This window comes from Hipposideros armiger, unplaced genomic scaffold, assembly GCF_001890085.2.
Source record: "Hipposideros armiger isolate ML-2016 unplaced genomic scaffold, ASM189008v1 scaffold_126, whole genome shotgun sequence".
Classification (NCBI taxonomy): domain Eukaryota; kingdom Metazoa; phylum Chordata; class Mammalia; order Chiroptera; family Hipposideridae; genus Hipposideros; species Hipposideros armiger.
Window position 1 is genome coordinate 2,921,240 of NW_017731476.1, and position 11,134 is coordinate 2,932,373.

The following is an 11,134-nucleotide window of genomic DNA, read 5'->3' on the forward strand; positions in this document are numbered from 1 at the left end:
GAAAAACACACTGTTCCCCAATTAAAAAAAAAAAAAGGCTGTGAAAATCCTCACTTGCCAGGTTTGTTTTGTAAACTAGAAAGAGTGTTTACTGTCAAGTCAGACATGGACACACAAATGTGCAAAGGTCTTAAAATGACGTAACGCCAGCACGATTTCAGGTGGAATTTTCTGAAACGATAACCTGGATGAGCGGCGTGCCCTCCACTGGTTTTTCTCAGAAGAACCATCAACCGAGTGCAGAGCTCCCAAACAGGTGTGCGTAGAGGAAGAGTGTCCTCTGGCCCCAGCACCAGCATGATTTTCGTGTGCTGCCTGATGCCTCCTCGCACTTGGCACCTTGAAATACAACCTACTGAGGGACTGGCGTGCTTAAATGTTGGCTTCCTTCCCGCCTGCTGGGTGCTGCGCCCGCCCGCTCTCCTCTGGGCTGGAACCCACACACACACCCCTCTTCTCCACTGTCTGCTTCTTTCTTTCTGTGCAGGAGCCATTTCTCTGGTGTCCGCACAAGCTCCCCAGTGTAAAGGGGGGTCATATTCCACCCTCCTGGGACCCAGCGCCCCCTGCATGTCACTGGTCTTGAACCTGCTGCTACTCTGTGACTTCTGCAAGGCTAGCCTCTACCACCTGCCTCCAGCTCAGTCCTGGCAGCTCCTCCATCTCCCTGCTGCTTCTCAAGTTCACCTGCAGTTCCCAACTTCAGGGGGTGCTTGATGGGCCTTGAAATGCTGGTAGAATGTGTCAGACCTAGGTGTGGATGGCGCAGGGCAGAGCATAAGCAAAAGCCCTGAGGAGGCCCGCGGTCCAGGGCGGCTTACATTCAGGGTTCATGGTTGTGTATGGGCTGCAGGAGGCTGGAGTTTGGGCGGATTTTGCACTGAGTGGGAAACCTCCAGAAATGTGTGTGCAGAAAAATGACTGGGGCACTGCCACTCACTGTGGTTTAACCATCCCAAGGCAGGACCTGACGTCCATCAACCTTGCTGCGATCTAATCAGAGCTCTGCTTCCGTGAGCACATCTGGGAATTCTGAGAGAGACACCTGCGGGCCCTGCTTCACCTGCTACCTGCCCCAGCAGTCGCCACGGCTCTCATCACAGCTCTGCTAGGGAGGGACTGGGCCACCTGCCCTGGCTGCATGCTTGAGTGTGCGGATGACAGGAACCGCCCGGACTTGGCCGAGGGACGTGACTACAGGTCAGTCATCAGAAGCAGCACGGCTTTTAGAAAAACGCAATGCTTAACACATTAAGCGCGGCATCAGTCCCTGGGGACTGACAGCGAACTTTTTGTTTGGGCGACATTGGTGAGTGGGACCAGCAGTATCAAGGTTAAAAAAGTAAATGTAACTTTAATGAAGTTTATTAAAACATTCTAGGCAAAGATGTGGTTTAGATTTGCACATATTACAAAAGGTAACGACCTGTTTAGTTAATTTTCTAGCTGCATTGCGCCGGAATGTTTTTGTATTTGTCTTGTAACATTCAAAACAATATCTACGCACTTTATGCGCCTTTCCTTCTTTTTTTTTCCAATTGGTGAATGCTTCTTCTTGTATCGACCCTCTCAACATTTTTGGTATTATGGGTAACAAATCTTTTTGAAAGTAATCACTGTGAAAACTAAATTCTCTCTGCTCAAATAGATCTTTACACTTCTGTGGCTTTTTCTAACTGATCGTCTCTTGGAGGTCACCTTCTTACCGTTCCCAACCTCATTATCTTGTGTTTAGAATTTGTATACTTTTGCATTGGCTGCACCATTGTGCACCTGTTTATACTCTAACTCAACACCCAAGTGGTTGCCGGCGTGCCGACATGCCGGCCCACCGCCTGAATGGAAAGCCCAGCAAAATCGGCTCCGCGCTTAACGTGTTAATGGCCATTCATCCTAAGAACTTTAGGGTCAAATTAAAAAGACTGCCTAGGGGCAGCCGGTTAGCTCAGGTGGTTACAGCGCAGGCTCATAACACCAAGATTGCCGGTTTGATTCCCACATGGGCCGCATAGCTGTAGCTGCGCCCTCCAAAACTAGATTGGAACAACTACTTGACTTAGAGTTGATGGGACCTAGAAAAACACACTGTTCCNCACGGCTGCTCAGCTCGGGCTGACTCGAACCACTGTTGCTCAGAGCTCAAACTCTTGAGCGAGCTCTTAACCAACTGAGCCACTCAGCCGGCCCGGTAGATGGATGTTTAATTCATACTTTCTGGAAGGTACAGTGATGAGACCATGATGCTTGTGCTTTTAGAAAACTCAAGCCTGTCCGCCAACCCCACCCTGGCACACCTCCTAACACAGTTACTAGAACCTTAGCTGGCATCATGGCTGCTCTCTGCTCTGGGACCATGCTTGTCGTGCATGACCTGGTTTCCTGAGGAAAGCAGGGTGGCCGTGGAGTGTGGAGGGACCAGCATGAACAGATGTATGGATGTCACAATGCAGGGCAGGAGAGGGGACCACAGCAGTAGCAGCCTCTCAACCTGGCCCGAGCCCAGGGCAGGGGACGTGGACGAGCCTCGGCAACAGGACAGTGGTAGCCTGTCCTTCGTCCCAGCCGTCGGGGCTTCTAACCCAGATTCAGACCTGAACTCTATCAAACATCAATGCCCCGTTATCCTAGTCGACAGATCCTGGGTGCAAAACCTTGGCTTTCCTACTGTAAAAACTAATAAAATCAAGTCTTTGGAACTCCTTGAAGGTAAAAGCATGAAAGCAATAATTCTGTGACATTAGTTACAAACCGAATATAAAGTCCTTGGGAACCGTGGTCAGTGTGGGAGTCAGGCCAGTCCTAGCATGGCCTCCTTCCCTTCTCTGCTATCGGAGTTTGCCGAGAGAAGAGAAAGTTTGGAGGGAAAATAGGCAGGGGCAAAGCGGGTATAGGGGTGAGTGGAAAATTCTGAAACCATATGCATCTATTCAGAAGTGAGAGGAGAAACCTAACACGCCGGCAGGAGACTCGGAGACATCTTCAATCTCGGCTTCTGCCCCCTCCCCAAGTGTGCAGGCTGTAGGCTGCCTCGAGTTTTGAAAGAAAAACTCTTGTTTCCTCTAGAAGCAAATGCTGAGAATAAGAAAACTCTTTAAGAAACAGGAATTTGGACTAGGTACCACTCTGAGTTGTTCCTAGATAAGATTTAGGACATTTCTCTGTTTGCTTTCATTTTGAATGAATAAGCGTTTATAAAAGTCAGAGAGGATCTTACACAAAGTTATTGCTGGTTTTGTTTGGGGTGAGGGAAAGCGAGTGTCAGTGTCACTTCCATGGGGAAGGCAACTAAGGAAGCAGCCTGACACCTGGAGGAGCCCAAGGTGAGTATGCAGGACCAGACTTTGTTACGAAGCCCCTAGAAACTATCCTGTGCCAGGACTGAGAGGATGCACACCCCCACCCCACCCCCAGCCACCAGACCCAAAGGCCATAAAACCCACGCAGGCCTAACAGAGCAGCTCAACATGGAAGCACCAGGACCCAGCATTGGGGTCATCGCCCACTCGGGGAGCACAGATGGTCAGGGAAGACGCGAAGCTTCGGCTCTGTGTGGGCTCCATGTTAGGAGTTCCACAGGCCTCTTCCTGGCTCTGAGTAAAGCTTTCTCAACACTTGTCTTTCGTTTGCAGGTTTTGTCCTGGTCATCGGACTGGTGACATTCTATAGAATTGGCCCCTACACCAGCCTATCCTGGTCTTGCTACCTAAACATTGGCGCCTGCCTCCTGGCTACCCTGGCGGCGGCCATGCTCATCTGGAACATTCTTCACAGAAGAGAGGACTGCATGGCACCCCGGGTGATTGTTATCAGCCGCTCCCTAACGGCGCGGTTTCGCCGCGGGCTGGACAACGACTACGTGGAGTCCCCATGCTGAGGGCCGCCGGGGAGGGGCCCTGCTTAGGACTTTATTGACTGTTAAGGAACAATCTAGAAACCAACGGGCTGCCTGTGCAGAGGCGGGTGATTCGTATGGCTTCCTATATATGCATATGTACGATACACAGGTATGTTTACTGTTCTATATAAATATATTCTATGATCATATATTGTCTGTGCCAGCCTCCTCCTGACACACTCACAACCTGACTTCACGCTCACGCATGTCGCAAGGAGGAGACTAGCACCTGAGAGGCACATGAGGAGCGGCGGCTGTCCGGCTCGGCACCCTGGTCTGGGGTTAATTTATTCTGCGTCTGCAAAGAGGGGCGTCCGTGGCCATCTTTACTTTGGTAAAGCGAACACCTGGGGAGATTTTTCTGGAACTGGCCATGCTCTTCCTCGAGTGGCTCAGAATTTATAGCCAGAGGATTACAGCTTTACGACAGGATGGAGTGAATAACGTCTGTTTGCGCCGGATTATTTTTCTAAGTTAAAATAAAATGCAAACCTGTTACCACTGTCTCAAATGTGTGTTGCCTCCATCTACAGTGCCACAGAGTGAAAAGAATTTGGCCTGTTTTCTGTCATTTTTGTGGGCTGGTGGTAAGAGAAGGGTTGAGACATTTTTAAAGATCTGGCGGGAGCGTGGCTTCGGGTCCCTCACGTCCTTACTCAGGCTTCCATTCACCTGAACCTCAGAAGCCCATGTTCCTGGACTGTTCACACTGTGGCACTATGATGGTGGATACACAATTGGCAGGGTAAGAGGGGAAAAGTCTATTTGTTTAAAGAAATTCAGAGATCGGTTCACTCTCTTCCCCTATAAAATCTTTAGCCTGTCAGCCCAGTGCTCCGTGGGCTACAGAATGCCTTCACGATGCTACACTGATTCCAAACAACCCAGCTCCTAAATCTGTGAGAGGTGAACAGGCCGAAACTTGCCAGGCTGAACAGGAAACACCTAACAACCGGCCACGCCCCTGGAGACTTGGGACAGGGGACAGGGGACAGGGGAGAGGACTGCCTGGGCCACATCTACAAGCACAGTCCTCTAACAGCACCACCTAGAGGCAAAACCACTGTTGCCATACTCTGGCCCAGCAAACTGATCCAGGGAGCTGGTGGGTACCGAGCAAAAGCAGGGTAACACCCTGGCCATCACTAACCCAAGAAACGTTCAGCTTTGTTACTTTCAACCTTCCAGAGAAGTGAGGTGACCAAATTTGAAGCCATATTGCCCCAGGATAGTCAGAATGAATGGCAGGTTGGGGTTGGCGCTTTAAAAACCATCAAGCCATCGAGATGATTTAAAAGCATCTATGGCCTGACCATCTCTGCCGTCAGTATAGAAACATCCAGATTCCTGGCCTACAACCAGTAGACTAATGGGGAATATTTAGGTCTCAGCTTCCTCCCTCTGAGCTTCTTTCCGACAATGGACTTTCCCCCAAATGATATGCTAAAAATAATTGATTTTTAAAAGAATAATGGAATATTTAAGATGTATAATTTTAATAATATTATGTATATGACTATATAAATGTACATTAAAGTTTTAAAGTTGGCCACGTGGTTGATTACGGTCTGTGGTCGTGTTTATAGTAAATGAAAAGTGATTGGAGAAAGGCTGGGCTGTGCCATCCAGCCACTCTGGGCCACTTCCCAGACTAAGAGTCCTCTTGTTCACATGACCAGTGTAGAAAGGGCCTCCCAACTGGGACAAGGTTTGGCCACACTATTTTAGAAATGAGACAAGGGACTAGGATCACATGCTGGTTTGAAAAGTGCTTCCGTGTTACAGAAATTACCACTGCAAATGAGGGGGACCGGTTCCAGGTAATTTAATTTCCCATCTTTCTCTTTCCACTTTAGTTTCATTCTTCAATCATTTTTCTACCCTTTCCAGATTAAAATCTGTCAAGTGCACTTGGGAAGATTTGCTGACTTCTCTCAGGAATATAGAGGAAGCTGCTTGTCGACAGCCTTTGATTGAAAACTTCTTTTAGATCAATTTAAATGTGTTTTTCACTCCACTGTTTTGAGTGTTTATTATAAAACCCTGTTTTTGTTTAGTAGCAATTCTTCCCAGAGGGATGGGAAGTATTATAAGTATTTAGCAGCTGCAGAGCTTCTGACTAGGAAGTGTCCAGGACACTATAAAATAAATCAAACTAATTAAATACCAGCCCAAGAGGCTACGAGCACCAGGCTCACCCACTTCCCAAAATGCACTGCTCTGTGACGGCACAACCTGTGTGACCTGGTGTCTGCAAGCACAGTAGCGTTTCATTTGAGTGAAGTACAGCATGACAGTGTCACAGAAGTCAGTGATTCTTACACTCGCATTCGGAAGGGGAGGAGAGATGTAGAGAAAATACTCAAAGGGTGTATACATCCCTTTGACACCTCAGTGAATGGAATTCTTACCTTTTGATGAGTTTGATAGATTTGAAAGCCTCATCCATGTCTCCGACAGTGACGAAGAAGCTGAAGTTGAGCATGGTGTCCCGGGTGGGTTTGTCGCAGTCCTCCAGCCCCACGAAGTCTCGCAGGGGCCTCCTGCCCACCATCTGGGGGATGGAGTGGTGCCCCGAATCTGCCCAGTCGTCTCTGTCTGCTTCTCCCGGCTGAATGACAAAGGGCACTATTTACGTCTCCGTTCATGTAAAGCTAATGCCTATGCTAAGCCTCTTCTTCGAGCAGCATCAGCTATAGGGGTCCTTCTGCAGAAAGGCACAGACACTCAGCAAGAGGCCCTGCCACATGCAATGAAGTTATCAGAGGCCCTGGTCCTCATTCAAAGTTACCAGAGCTTTTGGCTTTGGTTTCAGATAGTGGATGAACAAAGGCTGTCCATGTGCAAGAACCCACCTTTCAGCCTCTGCCTCCCTGATGTCAACGTTTCAATAGTTATAAAATGACTGTATGGGGCGGCTGGTTAGCTCAGTTGGTTAGGACGCAGTGCTCATAGCACCAAGGTTGCTGGTTCAATTCCCATATGGGCTATTGAAATATGCCCTCCACAACTAGAATGAAACAACCACTTGACTTGGAGTTGGGGGGGCCAGTTAGCTCAGTTGGTTAGAGAGCATAACTCATAGCTCATAACACCAAGGTTGCCGGTTCGATCCCCATGCCCTCCACAACTAGATAGAAACAACTACTTGACTTGGAGCTGATGGGTCCTAGAAAAACACACTGTTCCCCAATTAAAAAAAAAAAAAGGCTGTGAAAATCCTCACTTGCCAGGTTTGTTTTGTAAACTAGAAAGAGTGTTTACTGTCAAGTCAGACATGGACACACAAATGTGCAAAGGTCTTAAAATGACGTAACGCCAGCACGATTTCAGGTGGAATTTTCTGAAACGATAACCTGGATGAGCGGCGTGCCCTCCACTGGTTTTTCTCAGAAGAACCATCAACCGAGTGCAGAGCTCCCAAACAGGTGTGCGTAGAGGAAGAGTGTCCTCTGGCCCCAGCACCAGCATGATTTTCGTGTGCTGCCTGATGCCTCCTCGCACTTGGCACCTTGAAATACAACCTACTGAGGGACTGGCGTGCTTAAATGTTGGCTTCCTTCCCGCCTGCTGGGTGCTGCGCCCGCCCGCTCTCCTCTGGGCTGGAACCCACACACACACCCCTCTTCTCCACTGTCTGCTTCTTTCTTTCTGTGCAGGAGCCATTTCTCTGGTGTCCGCACAAGCTCCCCAGTGTAAAGGGGGGTCATATTCCACCCTCCTGGGACCCAGCGCCCCCTGCATGTCACTGGTCTTGAACCTGCTGCTACTCTGTGACTTCTGCAAGGCTAGCCTCTACCACCTGCCTCCAGCTCAGTCCTGGCAGCTCCTCCATCTCCCTGCTGCTTCTCAAGTTCACCTGCAGTTCCCAACTTCAGGGGGTGCTTGATGGGCCTTGAAATGCTGGTAGAATGTGTCAGACCTAGGTGTGGATGGCGCAGGGCAGAGCATAAGCAAAAGCCCTGAGGAGGCCCGCGGTCCAGGGCGGCTTACATTCAGGGTTCATGGTTGTGTATGGGCTGCAGGAGGCTGGAGTTTGGGCGGATTTTGCACTGAGTGGGAAACCTCCAGAAATGTGTGTGCAGAAAAATGACTGGGGCACTGCCACTCACTGTGGTTTAACCATCCCAAGGCAGGACCTGACGTCCATCAACCTTGCTGCGATCTAATCAGAGCTCTGCTTCCGTGAGCACATCTGGGAATTCTGAGAGAGACACCTGCGGGCCCTGCTTCACCTGCTACCTGCCCCAGCAGTCGCCACGGCTCTCATCACAGCTCTGCTAGGGAGGGACTGGGCCACCTGCCCTGGCTGCATGCTTGAGTGTGCGGATGACAGGAACCGCCCGGACTTGGCCGAGGGACGTGACTACAGGTCAGTCATCAGAAGCAGCACGGCTTTTAGAAAAACGCAATGCTTAACACATTAAGTGCGGCATCAGTCCCTGGGGACTGACAGCGAACTTTTTGTTTGGGCGACATTGGTGAGTGGGACCAGCAGTATCAAGGTTAAAAAAGTAAATGTAACTTTAATGAAGTTTATTAAAACATTCTAGGCAAAGATGTGGTTTAGATTTGCACATATTACAAAAGGTAACGACCTGTTTAGTTAATTTTCTAGCTGCATTGCGCCGGAATGTTTTTGTATTTGTCTTGTAACATTCAAAACAATATCTACGCACTTTATGCGCCTTTCCTTCTTTTTTTTTCCAATTGGTGAATGCTTCTTCTTGTATCGACCCTCTCAACATTTTTGGTATTATGGGTAACAAATCTTTTTGAAAGTAATCACTGTGAAAACTAAATTCTCTCTGCTCAAATAGATCTTTACACTTCTGTGGCTTTTTCTAACTGATCGTCTCTTGGAGGTCACCTTCTTACCGTTCCCAACCTCATTATCTTGTGTTTAGAATTTGTATACTTTTGCATTGGCTGCACCATTGTGCACCTGTTTATACTCTAACTCAACACCCAAGTGGTTGCCGGCGTGCCGACATGCCGGCCCACCGCCTGAATGGAAAGCCCAGCAAAATCGGCTCAGCGCTTAACGTGTTAATGGCCATTCATCCTAAGAACTTTAGGGTCAAATTAAAAAGACTGCCTAGGGGCAGCCGGTTAGCTCAGGTGGTTACAGCGCAGGCTCATAACACCAAGATTGCCGGTTTGATTCCCACATGGGCCGCATAGCTGTAGCTGCGCCCTCCAAAACTAGATTGGAACAACTACTTGACTTAGAGTTGATGGGACCTAGAAAAACACACTGTTCCAATTAAATTTTCTTTAAAAAAAAATAAAGACTTCCTACATGGCAAACAAACTATGTTCTGGACTACAGACATCAGGTGACAGCCTGTCTGTGCCATACCTCTGACCGGGATGAGAGCTCTGTGCAGTGATGTGGGCTCCCATGAGGAGCTGCCACTGTGTCACGTCCCTTATAAACCTGGTTAAAGAGGACACGCAAATGAGGAAGTATCATCACACACACAACTAGAGCTTAAAATAAAGAAAAAAAAGATGTTGAGGAAACTGCAGAGTTAAGGTGACAGAAGGTAAGTGGGGAGCCACCTTACACTGCATCACACACATCTCCTCTCTGGGGCAACTAGGAGAGTGGGTGCAGAGGAGACAAGAAATGAGAGAGAAAAAGGCTGCGTAAATGTGGGGGAGAAACCAAAGTCCATAATGTGAGAATAATGGAGGAAAAATACTCGATAGGAAACATTTAAATGTTTCTCACAATTTTCTGAGTTCTCAAATCAAAGAGAAATGAAAATGCCTAAGGAGTAGTAAATAAGGATAAAATTCAGAGAAATGTCAGTCTGGTGAAACGAATCTATTTCAAATATGGGACTGAGAAAAACTGTTTTGACTCCAGAATTTGGGAGTTAAATAAGACCCTTCCCAATCTTCACAAAGAAATTCCATTGAACACAAGTAAAGGTCAGTCCACGCACTATTCACTGTGCCAATGGCTGTATGATGTTGTTTTATGTGGTGAGCTTGTGTGAACCAACTGTGCTTAGATCCACTGTTTCAAACATGCGCACCATCATATGTTCAGTTTCAGCCGAGTCTCAGAATCACAGACCCACATGCAACTTGTCATATCACATTCACAGATGGGGGGTCATGGAGCCGAGGAGACCAAGTCCCAGGGAAGGCAACTAACACTTCCAAAGTGACCTTGTTGGGGCGCATGTATGTGGGTGCTAAAAACGACCCTGTTCTCTCACAAATGTATGTAAAAACCCTACGTGCGTGTAACTCACACACATGTGGGTAAGGACAGAAACCTCCTGAAAAGGCATGCACCAGCCTGTTCCCAGCAGCCATCTCTGGGGGCTGGGACTATAGAGACTGGCATCATCTTTGGTCTGTATCTGTAGCTTCTAAATTTTCTACAGTGGATATAGGAATACATAATTTTTAAAAAGAAGCTAGAATTTAAAAAAAGACAGGAAAGCTGCAGGGTGTGGTGCTTTCAGGGGAGACGTTGGGAGGACACCTGAGTGACACCAGGACCCTTTTCCTCAAAACAGTGCTGTCTGTCTTGAGAGCAAAGCCACGTCTAGTCATTCTCCTAACATAGGAGACCCCATATTCTTTGGAATTTCAGGGGACAAATCAGAGCAGATGGTCTGCCTTGCTTAATGCGAGCCTGGGAGACCCCAGCCCGAGAGGGGGTACCCTGAGGACAACGCCTAGCGCTTGTGGGGTTCTTACCTTTCTGGTGAAATAATAATGGGGTACTTCCATTCCCAGGAGAGACTGGTAGGCGGGAGGCTGGGGGAAGCTGTCCTGAAGCAAGAGGCCGTGCTCGTCAGAAACAAAGAAGGACAGAATCAACACGTCCGCCTGCGAGACAGAGGGGAAAGTATTGTTCTGTTTTTAGTCTGGCAGTATACTTTTCTATTTTGTGTCTAATTCCCATTTGCATTGCTGGGGTAGGTACATAAAACACAGAGAAAATAGGACGAGCACACGCAGATGCAGATAAGCCGCTGTCCTGGGCATATGGCCGCCACACCAGCCAGCCGCCATCGCCATCTGCTGCACTTTGGAAAAACTGAGGCATCTTCTCAGGATGTGCCTCACCCAGCTTGAGAGCCGCTAGGCCCTTCTCCCTGACTGATTTCCTTGTAGCAAACACTAAGCATTCCTACCGAGTTGGTGAATGAAACTGAAAAGACCTCTTGTGTTTCAAAAGATGTGCCCTTTGGTTTCTTTAATGATTTAAAA

The 11,134-nt window shown here is 48.3% G+C and overlaps 2 protein-coding genes across 2 annotated transcripts in view; one reads left to right on the forward strand and one right to left on the reverse strand.

The window, feature by feature from the left end:
• The window catches only part of TMEM204 (transmembrane protein 204), a 31,094-nt gene extending 25,672 nt beyond the window's left edge, over positions 1-5,422 (forward strand). The window contains exon 3 of the mRNA XM_019648640.1: positions 3,630-5,422. Coding sequence (XP_019504185.1) covers positions 3,630-3,874 — 245 coding nt within the window. The 3' untranslated portion in view covers positions 3,875-5,422. The remainder of the gene's footprint in view (positions 1-3,629) is intronic.
• IFT140 (intraflagellar transport 140) overlaps positions 1-11,134 on the reverse strand; it is a 109,123-nt gene that overhangs the window by 52,615 nt on the left and 45,374 nt on the right. The window contains exons 17-18 of the mRNA XM_019648452.1: positions 10,619-10,750; positions 6,307-6,506 (exon numbers count right to left, since the gene is read on the reverse strand). Of these exons, the coding sequence (XP_019503997.1) occupies positions 6,307-6,506; positions 10,619-10,750 (332 nt within the window). The remainder of the gene's footprint in view (positions 1-6,306; positions 6,507-10,618; positions 10,751-11,134) is intronic.